The 24,270-nt window shown below is 41.8% G+C and overlaps 2 protein-coding genes across 2 annotated transcripts; both read right to left on the bottom strand.

The window, feature by feature from the left end:
- Window positions 1-277: 277 nt before the first annotated feature.
- On the bottom strand, window positions 278-7,526 carry EIF1B (eukaryotic translation initiation factor 1B). Its single transcript, XM_044453835.1, has 4 exons — window positions 7,280-7,526; window positions 3,073-3,236; window positions 1,369-1,470; window positions 278-647 (listed from the first exon to the last, which is right to left on the bottom strand). The coding sequence occupies exons 1-4, from the start codon at window positions 7,308-7,310 to the stop codon at window positions 603-605; spliced, it is 342 nt and encodes a 113-aa protein (XP_044309770.1). The 5' UTR covers window positions 7,311-7,526; the 3' UTR covers window positions 278-602.
- Window positions 7,527-19,059: 11,533 nt separating this feature from the next.
- Window positions 19,060-24,031, bottom strand: GLRX5 (glutaredoxin 5). The gene is made up of 2 exons (XM_044453847.1): window positions 23,641-24,031; window positions 19,060-19,470 (listed from the first exon to the last, which is right to left on the bottom strand). Exons 1-2 carry the CDS (start codon window positions 23,948-23,950, stop codon window positions 19,292-19,294), a joined length of 489 nt encoding a protein of 162 aa, XP_044309782.1. The 5' UTR covers window positions 23,951-24,031; the 3' UTR covers window positions 19,060-19,291.
- Between the last annotated feature and the right edge of the window lie 239 nt (window positions 24,032-24,270).

Consider the following 24,270-nt stretch of genomic DNA (forward strand, 5'->3'; position numbering starts at 1 on the left):
GAAACCTCAGTCTGAGCGCTGGCAATGACAGCATCTCCTAGACTTAAAGCTACACTTGACCTAATTACCCAAATCTGTCAGGTAATTCTGACACAGTAAGCAATAGTCAGTTTTTATTATACTCAATTTCAGATTGTTAAGCAATCCTTGTGAAAGCTTGCCATATTTAGTTGTGCTGATGTTGAACATATTCTTCTGAAGTGTTAGTTTGCTAGATAGACAAGGAAACTGCTAATTTGTTGAAGATCTTGGTTATGCATCCTGAACACTCGAGATGTTAAGGTAAGAGACATTTTATTTAAGCTGCAACATACATGGTTTTAATAGAACATTTAAATCAGGTGAAAAGTAATACACTGAACTATCAGCAGTAGAACATTTCCATTGGAAATGTGTTAAAATTCTCAAGGATCTTGTGTTACCATCTTACTGCAGTTTTTTTATGTGTTTCTAGTCTACACTCCATATGTTTTCTGTAGTCATGCAAAAGCAAATCAGATTTGGAATGGGAAGTCCATTTACTGCAAAGAATCATATTTCACAGAATAGCCAGCTTGGGCAAGAACAAAACCTGCAGAGTTCTTCATGTAAGCACACACATTTTAGAAGCCATGAACTTTCAGCTGTTCTTCCTTAACAATGCCAACCTGCAGAAAAGAAACAGACAGCATTAAGCCTTTAGTTATTAGAACCTGGATCTTCAACAACATAAAATGAAACATACTTCTCAAAAACAAGTACAAAGACATTTAATATAAAATATCAAATGAGGCTGGTACAAGATTATCTATAAAAAAAAGTTTAGGTTATCTTTGAGTAATAACTCATTTACTTGGGACTGTGGGTGGTGCAGTGGTTTAAATTGCTGAGCCGCTGGGCTGGTTGTTCAAAAGGTCGACAGTTCAAATCCACATGGCAGGGTGAGCGCCTGTGCTTTGTCCCAGCTCCTGCCAACCTTGCAGTTCGAAAGCATATAAATGCAAGTAGGTAAACAGGTACCACTTTGGTGGGAAGGTAACAGCGCCCATGGGGCGCACGGTGAGGGGAGGCGAGGCGGGGGCAGGCACGCACCGCAAGGCAGGTGCACGAGGCAGCAGCTTGCTTGCTTGGAGATCATTTTCTCTGAGTGAGCAAACTGCTGCCTCCCTACACGCGGGGCGAGGTGGGCGGTGGTGGATGTGCATGTGGGTGCAGGCTCACGCAGCAGGTCCAATGGGCATGGTGGGCCAAATCCGGCCCCCAGGCCATAGTCTGAGGACCCATGCCCTAAAGCATATGCACAATTGTCAAATACGTAATATTACAGATGCATACTGTGTGTATCTTAAAAAATGAATTAGCAGATTGAATGACTAAGCCTGCACCCACCTCCAGGAGGAACTGGCAAATGTTCTTCCTCTGGTCACCTTGCAACTGAATCACTTCTCCGTATTCCGGATGCTCAATTACAGTACCATTACAGGCAAATTTCTGCAGATAAATATTTCATTTATTAAACTGCAACAAATGATGTCTAGATCACTCTTAGAGGAGAGCCAAAATCTATACTTTCAGCTAATATTATTATGTATTTATTTGATTTACATGCTGCCCTATTAGCTATAAGGCTCTCTGGGCGACTTAACAACATACAAATTACAACATTTTGTTCATAGACAAAAAAAATCACTAGTAATTTAGAATGATACTTTCTGTAATGATGGATTCTAGGAGAAGATCTCAGATTTGGGGCTACTGCTCTTGTAACTGCATAGCTCCAAATCCAGCAAAGCTTAAATAATTTGCAAAGGCCAAGTGACTTCATCATTTCTCTGCAACTACCCTTCTGCTCATTTCTCCTAACTTTACCACCCACAAACTCAGTGTATATTATCCTTTCCTTAATTTGATTTTATTCCATATATCTCAGATATATTTCATGTAAACCCCACGTTCATTTTCTTTATCCAGGGATGGAGAACATGTGGCCCTCGTTGGCAAGCCATAATGATAAGAGATAATGGTAAATATCTCTTACCATTCATTATGCTGGCTAAAAATAACTGGAACAGCAGTCCACCAATATCTGGACGGCCACATTTCCCATCCTGGTTTACTCCATACTTGTCTTCATTTTTTACTCACTCCCCTGCTTAAAAAGGCAGAGGTGGATATTAAAAATTAAATTTCATCTTTTCCAGTCCTATTTTATCCAGGCACTTATCAAAGAACACTTAACAAAATATGGAGATATTTGTTCTAAAAACAACTGACAGTGAATTCTGGTTGCCCTTTGATGCAATACTTCTATGGTTTAGATGCATTGTTAAGGGTTCAGATCTACTCCTAAACATAGTGGCATTTTTCAGAGACCACACACAAATTGGTTGAAGCCAATCAGGCCAACCCTCCCCAACCAGCTACATTTAAATGACAATGCTTATACAATCACATTTACTAGAAACTAGATGTGACCCTGTAGCTTTTAGAGCTTCACTCTACCAACAACTAAACAACAAATACAACTCATCTCACATAACATAATTGAAGACCTAATCATACTTTCAATATTTGAGCAAATGATATATAGACTCCACTCAAAGATGAATATATCTATAGATATTGGGTCTGCCTTTGCTGAAACTTCTGTTTTAATTTAGTCATGTATATATTTATATATATTTAACATTTACTTATAATTAACATTATTATTAGATTTCCCCCATTTGTCTTGTTTTGGTGAAATTCACAATAAAAATAAATTGAAAAAGAAACCATTCCTCAACCTGGGCCTTCCAATGAGTTGGATATGCCAGGAGTTGTAGTCTAACAGGTCTGCATGTTAGGAAAGGCTGGATTAAACAACCATTCCTGATCAAAAATTGTATTTTTTTAATCTTGGTTAGCTGTTGTAGTCAATACATTCAGCAACTGGTACAATCGTTGTTTCGAGAGCAAGTTGTCTTTCTAATAGAAGACAGTTTTAGAACTGTTACAGAATTTGAGTTTGCAGTAAAACTTCCATACTGGAAATGTTGTTCATATGGATCTTTCAAACTCAAACACTTCAGAACCTGAAAGAAAGAGCTCTACCTTTTTGAAAGCTTTCACAAGCTTCTTTTTGTCATAGTCATCTGCAATCCCCTGAACAGTAGTTAGTGTCTTTCTGCCGTTTCGTTGTTGGATCCTTATATGGATGTAGTCTTCAGTCCCTGCCGGGAGTAAGTCGTCACCCTTAGTTGCATCAGCAAAGGGGTCTAGAGCAAGAGGGAAATTCACGAGTTAGCCAAGTGCAAATCTCCACATTCCTACATACAATCATGACACTTCTAACAAATTTCCTCTGAAGATGCTAAACTGCCTTAGGTAGACAATGTCAGCTCTTTCTCATTCATAGCCACAAAAATATGAAGATGGACCACACTTGCCCAAGCTGGTGCCCTTTACATGAGCTGAACTATTAACATCCATCATTCCCAGATACCATGGGGGTGATGCAACTTGTAGTCAAACCCATTTGGAAGATATCAGGTTGGGGAAGGCTAACCTATACAGTGTTTTTCATTAGCCGTTGTAATGTTCATAACACACTCTTGATCTCACCTTGAATACTCTCACACAAATACTAATCAAAAATATTCAGGACAGGGACAGCAGTTGGAAAATGTATCATAGAAACCATATGTAACCTAGTATTTCATTAGACAGTTCAATAGTAGTGCTGGAAATTTTGAGCAGCACTTCCTTTGCCCATTCTTGCTCTTTTACCCTTCAAGTCTTCTGCGCATCAGCTATACAAGTTTCACTGCTTGCCTGCCTGACAGGAGCCTTTTCCCACCTTGTCTTCTTTTGTCTGATGTTCAAAACAAAGAGGATCCATTCCAAGCCTTTTCTGAGGAGTAGGCTAACTAGCTACCCAGATGAGCAAAGTTCAATCTACCTTCAAAGAACTCTTTCCATATCAGCCTACCATGCAACTCCTGTGCACTGTAGTAGGGAGCTTCTGGGGCCCATTCCAAAACACACTGTCTGTTCACATCAGACACTGGAGAGGTCGGTTGGGCTTACTGACATACAGGTGCTCTTCAGCAGCTGCACACTGAACCTAGAAAGTAATGCCCTAGCAAGTTAACAAAGGGAAGCAAGGGCAAATCCAATATAAACATCAGACACAAGTTGCAGAATAATGGTACGCAGTATTGAGAGATGCCAGAATTCTAAGTAACCATGATGTACAGACTATACTGCATAGATCAGGAGTTGGCAGAAGTTAAATCTCCAGATTTATTTAGATTTAGATTTTTATTTAGAAGCCACTACCAGCAGGGCCAACATTCAGGAATGTTGACTTGATCCAAAATATAGGGAGATCTATTTTCTGCCCACATGCGTGATAGCTTGGGGACCTATCTAGCCACTTCTGGATCACTGTGCAAGTTGCACTGATTTCAACATATCCAAGGCCTTGATCTTCCAGGTTTGATTGACGTTGTGTGGTTATTTCTGACCAGAGGTGGGGCTCAACTAGAACTATCTTCCTGACACACTGGTTTTTTTTAATTCTGCAGAATTAAGAGCAGTTCATCATGCAAGGCTCTGATAACAACCCAGATAGGGGATGATCATGTCAGAGAAAGGCACGCTTTAGAACAGGAACTGTATTCTAGGAATAACTAGGAGACAGATTACATAAAGGTATGTCAGAATTTTAAGGAAATAATCTTGTGTTGCTCCTCATCTACTGTTACCTGTAAAGCAGGGAAATGGTGGCAGTCCAGATGTTGCTGGACCACAACTCCCATGATTCCTAAACACTGGTCATACTGGCTAGGTCTAACAGAAACTGAGGTCTAACAACATCTGGAGAAGTACAGGTTTTTTCACTCCTGCTACACTGGCTGAGCCTAAGCAGTCTTCACATCTTCACAACTACTTGATTCTCCCCACATGGAAACATTTAAAGGGTCAAATGTAGCAGTATGAAATTAAAGCTGATTTTCTGTCCTCCTCCACAACTGGTAAATTCAGAAGCTGTATCTAATTTCAATAAAGCATGAAAGTCTAGCTAGAATAAAAAGATCCCTAAAAAAAAAAAGTTTGTTTTCAACAGACTTAGAAGTCAGAAGTTTATGAGAAATCCAGCGTAAGGTTGCAGTCTCTGAATTCAGTACAACTGAAGTAGGATTTCAGAATTGCTGATTATGGTAAAGACTCTGAAGACATGATTCCAGAATAAGGGCTATCTGAATAGAAAGATGTGAAACACCAAGGGAACTCTTATTAGGTACCCTGGATACTGAAGAATGGTATCCTCAAGCTGGCATCAGAAAATAGAGCCTTTTTTGAGGCACTAAAGCTGGTGTCTTGACTGTTCCACTGTAGGGACTCACAAGACTTAACATCTTCTCCAATTAAAACAAAAAAACCAAAGACATGTCAGAAAGGATTTTCATATAACCCTTTTCTCAACATGTACAGCTTTAAAAAAAAAATGGGGGTGGGGACACAGAAGAGCATTTAGTCATTAGGACTCTAATATGCATTTTGCTGTACAGCCCTGAAATACATTGGCCACATCTGTGAGAATTAGGACCATGATCTATGAAGCTCAAAAATTACGTCAAAACAGGCATAAAGCTATGAGTCCCTCAGAAAGGACTGCAGCAGAGCAGCTTTTTGCAACCTGGTATCTTCTAGAAGCATTGGTCTGCAACTTCTATCGTAACCAAGGCATTGTAGCCAGGCTGAGGATGATCTGCGTTATAGTCTAACACATCTGGAAGGCATCAGGGTAGGGAAGGTCCAGTAGGATATTACCTGGAGAAAAGCAAAGGCAGCTACTTGACTTTGCCTCTTTCTCAAAAATATAGCAAAGTTAATAAGGAACAAGAGAAGAATTTATCATTCTTGGCAGCACTGGGAAGTCAGGAAAGAACTTCAGAACTGGTGACCTAAACCATCTGGCTAGCCTCCATGATTTCAAACTATGTTTCCTAAATATGGATTAGTAAAACTAACATGGAAGGATCTAAAGTGAGCTATAAACCAGAATCTGTCAGTACAGTTATGGTTATTACTGCCACAAGAAATATGCACAGCTTTAAACTGAAATACTCCGATGGAGTGAAAATTATGAATGGTGTACAATGGGTGGGCAAGGTATTATGCAGTAGGCCAGCTTGCTATATAGGGAGATGACTGTGTTAAGTGTCTTAGCCACGGACGTGTTAAAGCAAGTATGTGTCATGAGAACAACAGTTAGCTGAACAGTATCCTGGCAAATTCTCATTAGATGACTACACATTCTAGATCAAGGTTAAGCAATGTTTTACAGATTAAAAGCTCTGGATAACAACACTGAAAAGTCTATACCATTGATGTCTGCTGGTACAGCCTGATTAGGCAGTTCACTCATTTAAAAAAACAAACAAGCAGCATTGGGCATTTGGCCCTGTCATTTATCAGTAAGCTGAGATGATGCATAGTTGCTGATTAAGATCTTAGAACCCTATCACAGCTTTGTGTAACAGAAATGGGAAAGATAGAGGTAAACTATCTGACACACTGTTCCAGCTAATGTTTTCCTAATGAATTTGACTAGTGGAATAGGAAAAGAATATTAATCAGTGCCAACCCATTTCTTGCTGGGGGAGAGAAATAAGTAGCATTTGGGCCACAGTACATCAGAGCCCAAAAATGTAAAGGAATAGGGATTCCAGATAAAAGCAGAAGGGGCAACATCTGTTCTAATACCCATACCTCAGCAATCAAGGCTTTATATATGCCCAACGAAGGCTCTAGCCAGTATATATGTGGAGGGCTGGCAGGGGGAGAAGAGGAAAGGGCTCAGAGGAATCTCTGTTACATCCCCTTTGTTACCATGGACCAAAGTAGACAACCTAGCACCCTCCAAATCATTTGGATTACAATTTCTATCATCATGACCAATGACTAGGGATAACGGGTGGTGTAATCCAATAATCTCCAGAGTACCAGGTTGTTCATTCCCGTTATAGATGATAGAGAGAGAGACAATGCCAATGCCAACATGACGATGTTCATGCCACCCTTCCATTCCAAGGAATTGAAGGGGAAGAGTGAGCAGAAAGAAAAAAAAATGATGAAGGGTGGGGAAAGAAGGATGCGGAGAGAAGAGGATGCGGGGAGAGCGAAGACCTGGACCAATCCCATCTTGCTGAAGGCAAGAGGCTGCGGATCAGAAGGCGGCCGGAGAAGCCGGTCTCCGTCTTGTTTCTAACGTCAGATACGGGGACGAGGGTGGAGGGAGCCGATTCCTTACCGAAGGATTGGAGGTTCTGGATAGTGGACATGCGATTTTGTGGCTGGGCGCTGCTCGGGGGGAAAAGGCCGCGGCTGGGTACGCCCGGGGCTCTCTCAGGTTCAGCAGTGAAGGGAAGGAAAGAGAGAAATGCAAACAACCGGCGAGGCCTTGACGGCGACGAAGACCCGATTCGGGACGGGGAGGGGGAACTTAGCTCCAACAGCAACAACGATAGCGACGTCCGTTCACAAAATGGCCGACAGTCCGTATTTAGCCTCTCCTTTGCCGAAGCAGAGGGCACGTGACTGCAGCAGGCTTCCCACAGGATCCTGGGAAATAGAGTCCCTCCGGGAGTGAAACCCAACGCACATTCGGGAAGACGGACTGCAGGTCCCGGTAGACACTGTTGAACAGAATTCCTTGTCATTCATCTCCATCCATCCTTGCCTCCTGTCATCTCCCTTAATTCTTGCTCCCCGCACGCCCTAAATGCCTGTGTTGATATCAGCCTAGCTGCTCAAGGTTGGATCTTCGACGCGTGGAGATGTGTCGCGGCCAGAGGTATAGTAGCACCCCGACTCAGCAGGATGCTCCAGAGAGACTCGGGAAAGCAAGGTGGAAGGAAAGGATACCCAGTGATCACACCGCAGACAGACTTCTTGGGGACTGCTGATGCTGATCGTCTAAAAGAATTGTATTTGTGTTTATGCACAGCCTAATCTCTTTGGGCAATATGCTACACAAACCCTCACCTCACCACCCTCGAGTCTTTATTAATATTATTATATTTATATGGATTGTTCCACAATATGACTTGTAAAAAGAGCTCTTCACCGTCTAAAATGCATGGAGTACATGACTTGAGAGCTTCTTCACTGGAGAATCAGCCCAGACAAACAAATCTTCACCTCCTGTTCCTGGTTGCTTGGTTTGGGTTTCGCTGATGAAAATACAGTCTGCACATATTAAGATGTAGTGCTTTTATTCACATTAGAAAATGAACCCATTCTCTCAGCCATACTTCATACTTCAAGCAATCCCAACTATCCCAACTGACATTCCATTCAAACATGTTCTTCATGGTACTACTCTGAGTAAGAGCTTTGCAGCTGCCTCAGTTCACAGCACACATGGTAATACTGATGAAAACCCATCTCTTTCAGTGAGTTTGATTTGGCTTTCATTCCTTTCACAGGGCACTGCCACTTCCATGCTTTACTAGGCCACAACACAATCTGTGCCATCCTCCTTACTGAAAGTGTGTGGACGCAACTGGTTTCACCAGTCATCACACTTCTGTCCATTGTACCCGGAAGCCCCAGTATGAGCGTACAACTGAACAATCGAACAACACAAGGGTGCTCGTTTGAACAGAGGATAAAACTCTCCTTTTCAATTTAACGTCAGCGCTAGCTGCACTGCTCTGAAGAGTACTTTACCCCATCCCGGATTTTGGGTGCCTTCCCAAGACACCACCTCCAGCACACCATCGAATGCCCCAATGCATCACAGGAATCAGGGGCCCTCTCCGAGCAAACACTGTGAATTTGGAAGCATTCTGCCGACCTGCCCATTTTGGCCACTTTCAGGGATGTGACCCACAGGTGAGGGTTGTGGGCCGATTTTGGGCATCTAGGTCTGATTTTGAGTGCCTTCCCCAGATGCCACTTCCAGCACACCATTGAATGCCCCAACGCAGCACAGGTATCATTGAGAGATAACTTCCAGTGTGAAGTTTCTGGCTACAGAAGAGAACACAGAAGTACACACATTTTCCACCATTCTATGGCATGTGACAATGTAGATCTCTAGAAGCCTACCTTCAAGCCTACTCTTGAAGCCTACCTCAGGCTAAAGCCGCCTGAGAAAATCCTTCCCTTCAGTTCTCAGTCTGCACACAGTTTTACCAATTTTGTTGATATGGTTTCTTTTTTGATGGGGGACAATCCATCTGAGTTAAATTTAGGAGCACAGTGTTGAGGACGAAGTCATTTGGTGGGGTAGAGGCTGACGTCCTTCCTTTGTCTGTCTACCCATGAAGTAGATGGTCAGCATCAGAAGTCCCCAAGAAGAGTCTCACATGAAGGCCATGTCTCTTGTTTGCAGCTAGGGTTTACCACTCCAGGATTCCGAAAACGACCATGCACTTGATATCCCAGAGCATTTGTCAGAAAAACGACGCGCATCAGACAGTGATCGACAACATGTTCCCTGCTGGAGATCGAGAGAGGAAGACCGAGTCACCCAAAGTTTCTTATCTGCTGTTGCCAAAGTCCTTGACAGCAGAATTGTCTCTGCTGATGCAGCCCATGTGAACAGAATACTCCCTAACACCTCCCTTAAACCTTTCCAGTTGACATTTCCAATGTAGCATCCTGTTTATGAGTGACTCAGGTGAGGATGGTTTCCTGGGAGCACCTGCTGTAGCTGCCATCACTCCTTCCTTGCACCATGTACCTGGTGGTAGGAGGTCACCCCTCCAGATACAGAAACAGCAATGCCAGAATCCTCTAGATTACTTTGGATGCAGTCCCACGTATGTGCAGACAGGAAGATGGCTTACAACTCCCACAGTTCCACAGCCGGCAGCGGAATTGTGTGTGGCTACACATGTTTACACTTTCACCCTGATTCATTTTCTCCCCCTTTGGTGAACCTGTTCCACCCGTCCAGCCTGTGATTTTGATCAACCCATCCTGATGACTACTGGACAATGCTAACCACCCTTCTTATGTTTTGACCTTTCAGGGAGATGCTGCCGGTCCCGTCATTCGTGAGGCCAATGCCAGGAAGGAGCTGCATTGGACCGTAAGCTGGGTGCTAGCTGTGCGGAGGAGGAGGAACCCGGAGTCTAAACGAGGGTCCACAGATCAAATCACATGAACAGAGCTCATGTCAGAACCCACTGCCCTCCTAAATGAACATGGAGACTTTCCTTGTAGCATACTGGCCGACTCATTGAAACTGAGAATGACACAGTGTGAAGTGTGTTTTGGAGCTGATTTTTCTTCAGCGGTTATTTTTCAGCTTCTCATGTCGTTTTGTCTGAGGTAGAAATCTTCAACCATCACTGAAACAAAGCTTGTCCCACTGAAAAACAGAACAATATCTAAAAATTTAATAAGAGATGCTTTCTCAGTCAATACGTTGTGTGCCACAGTATCTCTAGAAATTAGTATTAAATCATGCTACTAGGTTTTCTGGTGAGTTTTAAAATTAGCTATGAACTTGCTAACCTTGGAGGCACCCAGAAAAACAAAGTAGCAGGTAGGACATAAACCTGGTATAAATATAGCTTCACTGGAATGGCTGAGATTCATGAGATTAGAGTGCCACGCTCTTGACGTCAGGTTCTTTCATTCTCAGGGATGTCCTGCCTTTGCCCATATATCTGAAAACCATCCCATTAACCTTTACTGTGTCTGCAGAGTTGTATATATTCACACTCGAGCTTTGGCAAAGGTGGGGCATGGCCGACCCCTCACAATGAAGTTGAAAATTTATTGCTGTTGAAAATTTCCTTTTCAAATAGGCTTTGATTAATTGAACCTGTAATATACGTTTGGGGCTGGACGCCCCTTTGTTATTTCATGATGTTACTTTAACCTCTTCTTCATAAACTGTATGTATAAAAAGTCAATTAAGCATCACACCTATGCTGACTTTGCTTGCTTTATTTTGCATTAGATTCAGAAGTTTGCTGTAATCTTGTGATTTAAGACTTAACCCCTGATGTAAAGTGCTAATTCCCTGTCTGCTACACTTTGCTGATCTTGAACCCCTCCTCATTTTCCTGCTCTCATGTTCCAGGCTCCTGTTGTGTTGAGGTTGCACTTTCAGCTCTGTGACCTGTTCTAACTACAGCAGGACAAGAAAGGGCATTAGCTGGAGGAAGGGGTCTTCCTGCCCTTAACTTTTCATTGCTCACTGCAAACTGGGGAGTGGGTGCTGCAGCCCACACTGTGGAATTCACAACACAGGCGAGGTGTTACAAGTCAATGGTCCACTCACTGGTCCAGTAACTAATCAAATGATTGATTGATTGATCAATTTAATATATTTAAAGCTTTTATACTCTGTCCCATTACTAGTGCTTCCGGATGCTTTATATCAAGGACAGATAAAATGGCACAGCACCCAGCAATTCACAATAAAATCACAATTAAAACAAATTAAACATTTAAATAATGAGAGAATAAATGGAATAAAAAATTAGAGGCTGGTAGGGGACCAACAAGAAAAACACTTCATTTACTGGGCAAATGGATCTACAGGTTGCAGAAAGTGGAGCATAGTGAGTGGAAGGCTTGTCTTCTTGATAGTTATTGGACCTTTAAGTCTCTAAAAATGCTATTATTATTTATCACCATTAGGAAAGGTGCAGAATTTGTGCAGAGGCTATTGTATACTCAATGTGTATCATGCCTTTTTTTCTTGTAAGGAACTCAAGGTAGCTTGCATAGTGCATTGCCCAATCTGATGCTCATAACAGCCCTGTGTGGTAGGATGGGACAAGACTCTGTACCTGGCCCAATGTCAGTCAGTGAGCTCCACGGCCAGGTAGGGACTAGAATCTGGATCGCACCAGCCCCAGCCCGGCATGCTTAATTGCTGCTCCACAGCGGGTGTAGGAGCGTTCAGGGATTCACCTAGTCCCCACACTCAGAAGCCTCGTCAAATCAGTGCAACAGGATCTAACAGGGAAGGCGAGTCAGGCAGATCAGCCTCCCTCAGTTAATTGCGCTCATCCCAACGCTGAAAAAAGTGCATCTGTTTTAGTGAGCTTGATTTGGCTTTCATTCCTGTCCCTGGGGCCTGCCAGTTCAACACTTCACTTGGCCAGAACACAATCCATCACAATTCTCCTTAATGAAAGTGTGTGGACGTAACTGGTTTTACTAGTCATCACACCTCTGCCCACCATACCCTGAAGTCCTAGTACAAGCATACTTGTTGTTGTTGTTAGTCGTGAAGTTGTGTCGACCCATTGTGACCCCATGGACAACATTCCTCCAGGCCTTCCTGCCCTCCCCCATCCCCCGGAGTCCACTCAAGCTCACACCGACTACTTCAGTGACTCCATCTAGCCACCTCATTCTCTGCCCTCCCCATCTTCTTTTGCCATCTGTTGTTCCCAGCATTAGGCTCTTCTCCAGGGAGTCCTTCCTTCTCATTAGGTGGCCAAAGTATTTGAGTTTCATCTTCAGGATCTGGCCTTCTAAAGAGCAGTCCAGATTAATCTCCTCTAGGACTGACCGGTTTGATTGCCTTGTGGTCCAAGGGACCTGCAGGAGTCTCCTCCAGCACCACAATTCAAAGGCCTCAATTCTTCAGCACTCAGCCTTCCTTATGGTCCAACTTTCACAGCCATACGTTGCAACTGGGAAAACCATAGCCTTGACTATACACACTTTTGTTGGCAGGGTGATGTCTGTGCTTTTTAGTCTGCTGTCTAGAGTTGCCATAGCTTTCCTCCCTAGGAGCAAGCGTCTTTGAATTTCTTGGCTGCAGCCCCCATCTGTATTGATCTTGGAGCTCTGAAGAATAAAATTTGTCACTACCTCCATTTCTTCCCCATCTATTTGCCAGGAATTGAATGATCTTAGTTTTCTTAATGTTGAGTTTCAAGCCAACTTTTACGCTCTCCTCCTTCACATGCATCAAGAGGCTCTTTAGTTCCTCTTCACTTTCTGCCATTAGAGTGGTATCATCTGCATATCTGAGGTTGTTATTTCTCCCAGCAATCTTAATTCCAACTGGTGATTCATCTAGCCCCGCCTTTCTCATGATGTGCTCTGCATATAAGTTAAATAGGCAGGGCGACAGTATACAGCCTTGCCAAACTCCTTTCTCAATTTTGAACCAATCAGTGGTTCCGTGTCCAGTTCTCACTGTAGCTTCCTGACCTGCATATAGGTTTCTCAAGGGAGAAATAAGATGGTCTGGTACTCCCATCTCTTTAAGAACCTGCCACAATTTGTTGTCATCCACACAATCAAAGGCTTTAGCATAATCAATGAAGCAGAAGTAGATGTTTTTCTGGAACTCCCTAGCTTTCTCCATGATCCATCGTATGTTGGCAATTTGATCTCTAGCTCCTCTCCCTCTTCGAAATCCTGCCTGTATTTCTGGTAGTTCTCGGTCCACATACGGCTGGAGCCTAGCTTGGAGGATTTTGAGCATAACTTTGCTAGCATGTGAAATGAGTGCAATGGTGCAGTAGTTCGAACATTCTTTGGCATTGCCCTTCTTTGGGATAGGAGTGTAAACTGACCTTTTCCAATCCTGTGGGGACTGTTGAATTTTCCAAATTTGCTGGCATATTGAGTGTAGCACATTAATTGCATCGTCTTTTAGGATTTTGAATAGCTCAGCTGGAATACTGTCACCTCCACTAGTTTTGTTGTTGCTCAGACTTCCTAAGGCCCATTTGACTTCACATTCCAGGATGGCTCGAGGTCAGTGACTACCCCCTCGTGGTTATCAGGGATGTTAAGCTCTTTCTTGTATAGTTCCTCTCTATAATCTTGCTACCTTTTCTTAATCTCTTCTGCCTCTGTTAGGTCCTTGCCATTTTGGTCCTTTATCATGCCCATCTTTGCATGAAACATTCCCTTCATAACTCCAATTTTCTTGAAGAGATCTCTGGTCCTCCCTATTCTATTGTTTTCTTCTATTTCTTTGCACTGTTCATTGAAGAAGGCATTCTTATCTCTTCTAGCTTTTCTCTGGAATTCTGCATTCAATTGGTTGTATCTTTCTCTTTCTCCCTTGCCTTTCGCTTCCCTTCTTTCCTCAGCTATTTGTAAAGCTTCCTCGGACAGCCATTTTGCTTTCTTGCATTTCTTTTTCTTTGGGATGGTTTTAGTTGTTACCTCTTGTACAATGTTGCGAACCTCCGTCCATAGTTCTTCAGGCACTCTATCAGATCTAATTCCTTAAATCTATTTGTCACCTCTACTGTATATTCATCAGGGATATGATTTAGGCCATACCTGAGTGGCCTAGTGCTTTTTCGTACTTTCTTCAATTTAAGCCTAAATTTTGCAAAAGCAGCTCATGATCTGAGCCACAGTCAGTTCCTGGTCTTGTTTTTACTGACTGTATAGGGCTTCTCCATCTCTGGCTGCAGAGCACATAGTCAATCTGATTTCTGTGTTGACCATCTGGTGATGTCCACGTGTAGAGTCGTCTCTTGGGTTGTTGGAAAAGAGTATTTGCTATGACCAGTGTGTTCTCTTGACAAAATTCTGCCAGCCTGTGCCCTGCTTCATTTTGTACTCAAAGGCCAAACTTGCCTGTTATTCTGGTTATCTTTTGGCTTCCTACTTTGGCTTTTCAATCCCCCATGATGACAAGGACATCATTTTTTGGTGTTAATTCTAGAAGGTGTTGTAGGCCTTCATAGAACCAGTCAACTTCAGCCTCTTCAGCACCAGTGGTTGGGGCATAGACTTGGACTTGATGTTGAATGGTTCTCCTCGGATTCGAACTGAGATCATTCTGTCATTTTGGAGACTGTATCCCAGTACTGCTTTTCCTACTCTTTTATTGACTATGAAGGCTACTCCATTTCTTCTGAGGAATTCTTGCCCGCAGTAGTATACCTGATGATCATCTGAATTAAATTCACCCATTCCTGCCCATTTTAGTTCACTGATTCCTAAGATGTCGATGATCAGTCTTGTCATTTCTTGTTTGACCACATCCAGCTTGCCTTGATTCATGGATCTTACATTCCAGGTTCCTATGGAGTATAGATCTTTACAGCATCAGACTCTCCTTTCACCACCAGGTACATCTGCAACCGAGTGTCCTTTCGGCTTTGACCCTGTCGCTTCATTCTTTCTGGTGCTACTAGCCGAGGGTAAAGCTCCCATTTTCCATTTGACGTCAATATTAGCTGCACTTCTCTGATGAGCACTGTACCCCATCCACAATTGCGAGGGTTCAGAATGTTATGATAAAGACAAAGCTTTTACTGTTGTGTTCCTTCTTGGAATTAAGGGATTTCAATTGAATTGATGTCGCAGTCTAACACTCCATTCAAACATGTTCTTCATGTGTCTACTCCGCATAAGCCCTTTGCAGGTCCCTCAATTTGGGGTGCTCATCTTAATGCAGAAGAAAACACATCTGTTTTAGTGAACTTGATTTGGCTTTTATTCCGGTCAATCGGGCCTGCTGGTTCAATGCTTCACTTGGCCAGAACACAATCTGTCGGCATTGTTACTTTAAGACTCTGGACACAACTGGGTTTACCAGTCATCACATCTCTGCACCGTGTATCCTGAAGCCCCAGTATAAGCATAAACTGAACAATGAAAGAACACAGGGATGCTTCTTTGAACTGAGCAGAAAGCTTTCATTTTCCTCTTAACATCAGTATTAGCTGCACTGCTCTGATGAGCGCTTTACCCCATACACGATTACCAGTGCTCAAAAGAACATAATGATAAAGACAGTGCTTTTTGTATTGTGTTCCTTCCTGAAATTTAGGGAGTTCCACTTGTATTGATGGGGAAAACAGGTGCTTCCATTGAAACACATTCTTCATGAGTCTACTCTGCGAAAGAGGGTGAACCCCAGAGGGCTGGGCTGGAATCCCAAGTAGGTCTGATTTTTCCCAGGAGACTGAGGTTTGGCACCCTCACCTTGTTCAGTTATCTTTCTGCTTATGAGATTTTGAGTCACTGTCCACACTACCTTCACTGTCCTAAGAGGTAGAGGCAGGAAGCAGAAGCTTGCAGGAAGGAGCATTCACCACCACAATCTGTTCCTGCAACATTACAACACACACAGCATCCTTCTAGCTGTCTCAAAATGACCATTAGATGAGGGTTCGCAATGGCTTATACAGGATCTTTTAAGTTTCAGTTTGAAAGATTTATCCTTGGTCTCCACCACTGACGGCTTTTAATTGAAGCTATTTGTAGCATATTGAAGACTTTAAAAAGTCTCAAGAAACCAATAAAGACACATGATACTGAAATTTATCTTATATGCCCTTTATCTTAATGGGTATAATCATAGATCACGAAGTAGCAGTTTCTCAGATAGCTTCTCCATATCCATGGATGTACACTGTTCTCACATTTAATAAGTATGAGGAACCTAACTATACTGGGCTGTTACTATGATGCACAGTACAGTGCACACATGCATTCAAAGAATAAAATATATTTTCCTGCTTAGAAACAGAAATATTAAGAAGTCTGATATACACAAGTTTTAGAAAGACATCCCTACTAATATTCTACTTCTTTTACTTTTTTCCATCTTGAACATGAAACAATTATACTTGCTCATTTTAGACTGAAGATTATATTCTTCAATGAGGCAATAATTTTCTCCAACCTTGAAACTGCATCTTCATGCATAACTTTGTAATGAAATACTTCAGCATGGTGAATATACAATATCTACTTCCCAATGGTCTGTATACTTACATAGAAGGTACAATGGAGCTGTTTCAAAACTCATCACTGTGTACCTTCTTCAGAACCACATAAGAAAAGATTTTAAAACTTCATACATATTAAAGCACTAATCACTGATATGGTGATGCTTAACAACAGAGGCAGTCTTTTGGATAGAGGTAGAAGTTACTTTCTTCTAATCCAAACTTTGCAATTTTTCTCAAAACCCACATGGGTTTATAGTATTAGTGTGTTGTTTTCAAACCAAGACCTCAGAATGCTTATACTGCAGAGTTAATATGTGTCCATAAATGTAGGATGATTGGTATTATTTCTTCTCATCTTTCATGGAAAGGCAAGGAAAATCTAAACACTATGGGGCAGTGTAGATGATACAACAGACTATCATGGGTTAACTGGTTGCCATTATGAACATGTAACCTCTGCTGGGGAGTTGCCACAGCTTGTCATTTGAACCCAAACAATGGGTGTTAAACAACTCACACATAATCCTAAAATAGGCCATGGTTTCTGCAAGTGTTGTTTAACCCACAAAAAACCTTGCCACTCAGGTTCAGATGACACACCAAGCCACCACACCTTTCAGCTGGAACCTATGTATTCATAATGGTGGATGGGGCCCCAGTAGTTAAGTAACCTACAGTGGGCTGTATTGTCATCTGAACCACATTTTTTGAGATTATATATAGGGAACACAATTTGCAAGACAAAGATGAGCCCTACTCCTACCCAGTCATGTTCTTCAACTATAATCAGAACTGTACTTCATTTTACATACCACAGAGGATATTATGCCTTTTTATGTTAACACTGGGGCACACATGCTACATCATGACCCAGATGTGTGAGGGGTGAAGGGACAATTCACCTAGGCAGCCATTTTTTCATATTCCCCCCACTCCAATCTTTAAGTTACTAATTATCTGGCATTGTAGCAGTTATTTAATGAACAACTGTCCAATCACTCCCTGAAAGGTTAAAAAAAAAAAGGATTTGATTTAGGTACGCTGAAAAAGACATTTAAAAACAACTTCCTTTTCCTGCTGTCCTGTAGTGTATAGGACAGCAAAAATGTAGTGGGGGAGAAACAAACACTGGTAGCCTAAAACTTTCCTCACTGATTTCAATGGGGCTTACTGACAGCTTACTCCTATGGTAGCATTGTTGGGATTTAGCACACTAGAGAAGTGTGTGTACATGAATGTATGTGAGCAGGGGTGTATGAAGATGGCTAGATGAAAGATGAAGAAGATAGCAAGTCTCTATGGGCAAAAGTACTGTGGATATCAAGTGAGTTTGCTTAATTTAGCAGGTTGCTCTCATTTTTACATAAATAAATGGGTTGTTGAAACTGAAAAACTGCTTCTTTCAATTGACTTCCTAGATATATAGGGGTGGGCAACTTGATCAAAACATTTGGAGGCTAGAAATCCCATCATTCCTCACCACTGGCCATGATGGATAGGGCTGATGAGAGCTAGAAGTCAAAACAGCTGAAAATCCACAAGTTGCCCACCCTTGAGGTTACTTCTTCTAATTGTTTCAGGAAGACATTTTTCATTCATTCTTAGCCATTTGTTAGTTCTCTTATTCATACCTTTATTTTTAAAATTTGATTATTTAAAATTTACTATACAGCATTATAGTGCCAATTTACACTTTTTGTTAAAAACTGAATGCTAACATGCTATTTACTGGGACAATGCAATGGGGAGTGACAGCTCTGGGACAGTAAGTAGGAGGGAACCAGGCAGGAAGCACACATACAAACACACATAGCCACATCAACCAAATGTTTTGTGCATGTGTGCAGTGTCAAGCCAACAAAAATATTTATAAAAACCTGCAGAACCTTGGCTTCTACAGGGAATTTCAATACTTTGGTATTTTCCTCCTTAACTGAAGCAGTGTAAATGATTTTTAATATCAGTGCTTTATCAGAAATTAAATTTAAAACACACTATTATCTTAGGGCTATTAAAACAGCAGTAAAAGAAAGCAGGGTACACCCCAGTAGAGAAGAGGTAAGGTAAAAGAACCCAGTCTCCCAAAAGAGAACTGCCACTTAAGAATCTGACCTGTTCAAAAAGATGAAAGAGCTAGATTAGGAATTCTACAACTGCGAGATAACACTACTCTCTTGTTCCTTACAAAGGAGCCAGACTTTCTGCAATCCAGGAAAAGACTGAATAAGCACAGATAAAACACCATACTCATAGCTGGATGACTGCACCAAATAAATGGATGCCCTGTAAAAAATGACTATTCTGGAGTATATACCTAGTACAGACGCACTCAGGGAAAAAATGTTTGAAAAAATTCAGTTGAAGCAAAATGCATACAATACAGGACAAAGAAGAAGTGAAATGCTTATTTACTTTGATCGCAAAACATTTGCTTAACAATGCTATATCCATAAAAACTTTCATAACAGAATTTTCACACATCAGTCTATCATACGAGACAGTGGATAACAGAATGCTAAGTGATAAACCTCATTTAGTTCAAAAAGTTGCCTTCTTGAGCTAAATTACATAAGGCTTTTCTGGTACCAGTTATCAAAAGCTGTCTTTGTCAAAATCACAGCAGCTTATTTTTTTCCATGGTCTTTCTCTGAATCCAGAAGTGCAGAGCGAATTCCTAATTTCTTAAGCTCTTCCACTAGGTCTCCACTTTGATGCATCTGGAGAAGTATGTCACAGCCTCCCACAAATTCACCATTGAGGTAGACTTGAGGAATAGTAGGCCAGTTGGAATAGTTTTTAATTCCTGCACCAAAAAAAGAAAAGTCAAACCAAGGGTTCCCAAACACATTAGACAACTTATTAACATTTTTGAAAGTCCAGAAAGAAGCAAGGCAGTTAGACCTCACAAGAGATGAAAAAGGAACTGCACAGGCCATTTTGCATGGCTTAGTGGCCATAAGCCAGTACCACTGCTGTCTCTTTCCCTTCCTTGGAATATGAAAGCTGTCATTTTTCTTTTGCTGCTCTGTAAAATACTACTTTTCCTAACAGCACTATATAATATAAGGCTTGAGGCTTCCAAACAGGGTGTCTATGGCATCTGCTGGAACTGTGGAAAGGTAGCAATGTGTGAAAATCCAAAAATGTTCCAGACCCAATTCTGCCAGGTTAGACAGAAGTAGTATGGAAAAGAAGAATGCAAGCAGAAGCTGAAAGTAGCGTTTGAAACCCTGCTAGTGCATTTCAGAGTCAAGCAAGTAGGGAAGCCCAACTAAAGGGTTATTTACTAATTTCTGCACAAGTACAGAGCAGCATTTTAACCTAACAGTGCTATATGTTTGACCATGGGCAAGTTGCTAGTTCTCAGCCAACCAGTGAGCTTGATGACAATTTAAACTGAGGATTCTCCAGTCACACCTTATGGTCTAGTTAATATAACACTGTATGAAAATGTTCTAAAGCTAAATTTTACCATATAAAATTTTCCATACTATATATAATTGGTATTTATCTAAGGTTGTCTAGGTTGATATACTTCAATCGGTAATGTTAGATTGGTTAAACATAGGCTATGGGATTCTGTAAGTTATTATTCTAAAGCAAGCACTGGCAAACCCTAACGCTCACTTGCTCATGAGGGAACTGAACAATAAGGTATGACTAAGCCCATACAAATGTTTTACACAAACAAACAAACAAACAAACAAGCTCCAGGCTGTGCTTGGACCAGTTCTATAGATGATATATTTGCCCTCTATTGATTCTTCCATATCAAACTGGAGGAAAGCTGAAATAGATTGTGATTACTGTTTATTTCACTTAACAGAGAGCCATGCTAGATCACACTAAGGGCCCATCTAGTCCAGCATTCTGTTCACACATTGGCCAGACAGTTGCTCGTGCCATGAGCACGGTCTCACGCTCAAGCTCGCTGGGCTGTGCCCAAAGACCAACATCCCTCCTTTAGTGAAAAATAATGTTCAATTAGTTGTTCTCAACTTGAAATGGTACTGATAAACAGAGGAGATGGTGAGTTGGTATTAGTCACTTCTGCAAAAGAAAATTAAACTGTTGCTATATCAGCTTTCTTTGAGTATGCACCTTAAAAACAGTGTTATTAGCAATAGCACATACTTGTTTGTATTTATTTTACTGGAATATTTGTAAAAATGTAAAGATAATTTCCACATAAAGCTTTGAACAGTTTTGAATATAACATTTAAACTGCATCATGTACTTTTCCCCCAAAGCAAATAATTCAGTTCAAATATTTAATAGCTATTGGGAAGACTTAAGGTCAATGTAATATACACTATGAATACATCATTACAGTTTTTGTTCTGTTTACTAAATATGAGATATTGTGAGCTTCTTAAAGAAAGGGCGGTGCAGGTAAAAAATACCAAACATAATGAATCAGGTAACATTATTTAGAGCACTGGAATTTTTTCAATTTTGCCATCCCTAACCCTAAAAACCCCTATCACAAATGTACACATAACTATATTCCAGGAGTGAGAATAGGGTTATTAGTACCCTGCTTTGAAAGGACTTCATGCCATTAGAACGTACCACCTCAGACTGATTCCTTTTTGTTTCTCAATTGTCCCATTTCAGCTATAATCCTGGCAGCTAGTAGGCTTTTAGGAAAGAGCCATGCATCTTTCTAAACTCAGGAGCAATCTGATCTCGATTAAACTTCCAGCACTAAACCCTTGCAAAACAGATTCATGGGAACTACATGAAGGGTTATGCACGGCATGAAAAATAAGGGAGTTTTTTGTTTCATTTTTTACAAAGAACCAACACTTCTTGGACCTATGCTTAAACACTCTTGCACACTGAGCATTGTCTAAATTCTTTATCTCTTCCGAACAGACCCTGGGAGTTCAGGGAGAGGTGCAAGCTGTTGCACATATGTCAGAGAAATGCTTTGACATAAGCTGTAGACCCACAACTAAGTTTCAAGGCCACAGTCCTTGACTTGATAAAGCCAGCACAGACATGCTAATATTAAGGTCCTAATCTTAATGTATCCAAAGCATTGTATCCAAAGCACTCCAGCAACCACAGCTCACAAACACAGAATAGAAATGCCATAGATTCCTGAAGATAAAACATCAAGTATATTGACAATATTCCATTGCTGATATTCTCTAAGTGTTTTGGGTTTCTCCCTTATCAAGACCTCAAGATGAACACACTCTATTAATGAAGTTTCTCTCCCTCCCTCCCCTCTCACACACTAAAGGCCTATGTCCATAATATAGGATCAAATCAGACTATCCTCCTTTATGCAGCAAGCATAATCAGCTCTACAGTTTGTGAGCTGCAATTCTGTGAAGTAGCATAATAATCTCTATATACTTTTCTCTAAGTCCAGCTTGAGGACACTCCTACGCAGGAGCTGCAGAGCATGGGAATATTTTAATACTCAAAGGTCACAAGTGGCATACTCATATAGGAGAGAGGTAATAGCAATTTAATGCCTGTGAACCACTTTCACCATGACAATTGCACCATGGATAGGAGGAGGGAAGAAATAATATTTTCTCAGGTACAAATACTTGCAGCATATGCTGCCAAAGTACACATCCACACTACCTCAAAGATAGTTGGATTACATTTGTAAATAGACATTTGCCTGTAGCAAACAAGAATCACTTCTAGGCAAGAAAGTAGGAAACTTTTGTTAACTGAAGCATTCTTCCTTTGTTTCCAGGCTATTAGGTTGCAGGGAAGAAATTGGTATGTCTGTACAGAGAAATAAAAAACATCAGGCTTAAGTTGTTAGTCCATGATAGAATCTGTAAGTCAGATATATGTTTAACCAACAGAGTTTGGTTAAACTGTGCAGAATGAGAAAAGCAAGAAACGCCCCAAAACACTTACACAACCAGTTCCAGTTTGTGCGTTTATGAAAGAACCAGTACTTATTTTTTATACAAGTGTGAATGTACTTACAGTATTAGTGTCACATGTCATGTGTTTAAGTGTTAAGGCAGTGAAGGTTACTCTCCCTTCTGTATCCTTTTGGGTGTCAATACTAGGTTGGGGGGAACTATTTTTTCCATGTACATTCTATGATAATGCAACATTGGAAATTAAGTTGCACGCATGATCTCAAAATCAATTTGTTTTCAATTTAGTGTACAAGAAAGACATATAGCTTTTTTGTTTGTTTTCAACAAGTAGCATCAGCTGCAATTCTCAACATAACCTCACTTCAGCCATAACACTACTCTTGTGAATAGGCTACACATGGCAGTAGTAGTAACTTACACATGAGCCAGGTACGGTAATAACTAGTCCACCTCCAGTCTGCATTAATTGCTATAAACACCAAACAAGGGGGTGGTACTCATTCTGTATTATTTAATCCTGAACATAGGTTTACAACTGGGGGTGGCAATGTAAGATGCTAAAGAAGACTAAAAGATGGAAATAACTTCCCCTTATTCATTGGTATTGCATTACTGACTTACACCCTGACCTAAGATGGCTAGAGTAAACAGAACCACAATTTTATTTTATAGTTTTTTGCTCTTTTCCTTTTGCAAGGAACTCATATTCCTCCTCTCTTCTCATAACACTAAGAGGAAACTTGGGTGAAAGTCACTGACTGACCTTTAGTCACCCAGTGAGCTTAATGGCTGTGTGAGGGTAAGAACCCAGAGCTCCCAAGTTCCAGTCCAAGACTCTAACCACTATATCACACCAAATGGAAGATGCTGGGAGTTACAGGACTCTTTGCCCCACACACACACACACACACACACACACACACACACAGTAAAATAGGCAAATAAAAAAGATAATATTTTAAAGCTCTAGGGAAAAAATAAATGTTAGATTTTGCAAGTTGGGTCTTCAGGGCAGGCTGGAAAGGCTGAAGGGCACCGTGGGCCCTGTAGGCCCCCGATTCTCGGCGGAAAGAGTGGGAGTGGGCGGGGCCGACCCCTGCAGCCGTTACCTTGCCGGAGATTGGAGTCCCGGAGGACGTCGTAGGCGCGGTAGTCATTGACGCCATGCAAGCGCAGGATCTGCACCACCGCGTTGCTGAAGCCGCACTGGGGCCGGGCCGGGCTGCCTTTCATGAAAACCACCACGGGATGTGCGCGCACCAGCCGCTCCACCGCCTCCTTCGATCCGTCGGTCAGAGCGCCTCCATCACCCCCGGAGTCCGCTCCAGCTTGGCTCAACGGCCGCACGAAAAGCCTCAGGGGCAGTGGGCCTCCGAAGAGCCGCAGAGGCGCGGACAGCCTGCAAAAGGACCCACTCATGGCCGTCGACGCCTCGCCTTCTTCGCCCCTCGTAGAACTAGTCCTCTCTGACGACCCTGCTCACGAAAGGCCTCACGGAAACACTCCCCTCTGATTGGTGCAAATAGGTGCCCGCCCCCTGACAGCCTTGCCCGACAAAAGGTCAATAAGCTTGTCAATCGGTTTCAAATTACCAATCACTGTGAAGAGAGAGCATGTGCTCTATAATCCCTTCCTGATGACCAACCAACGGACGGGAATTCAATATCTGGGTTTTGATTAGTTAATCATACCGCCCAATTGCACAGCGCCGCCTTGAGCCTTTAGTATCCCTGTCTAGG

This window comes from Varanus komodoensis, unplaced genomic scaffold (genome assembly GCF_004798865.1).
Source record: "Varanus komodoensis strain SLA01 unplaced genomic scaffold, ASM479886v1 scaffold10, whole genome shotgun sequence".
NCBI lineage: Eukaryota > Metazoa > Chordata > Lepidosauria > Squamata > Varanidae > Varanus > Varanus komodoensis.

Bases quoted from the DNA above. Each gene is read 5' to 3' on its own strand.
- EIF1B (XM_044453835.1), bottom strand. From the start codon at position 7,310: ATGTCCACTATCCAGAACCTCCAATCCTTCG. The intron at 1,471-3,072 runs GTAGAGCTCTTT...ATTTATCTGCAG, and splicing joins TTGTGAAAGCTTTCAAAAAG to AAATTTGCCTGTAATGGTAC. The intron at 648-1,368 runs GTGGGTGCAGGC...TCTTTTCTGCAG, and splicing joins TTTGCCAGTTCCTCCTGGAG to GTTGGCATTGTTAAGGAAGA.
- GLRX5 (XM_044453847.1), bottom strand. From the start codon at position 23,950: ATGAGTGGGTCCTTTTGCAGGCTGTCCGCGCCTCTGCGGCTCTTCGGA. The intron at 19,471-23,640 runs GTAACGGCTGCA...TTTTTGGTGCAG, and splicing joins GGACTCCAATCTCCGGCAAG to GAATTAAAAACTATTCCAAC.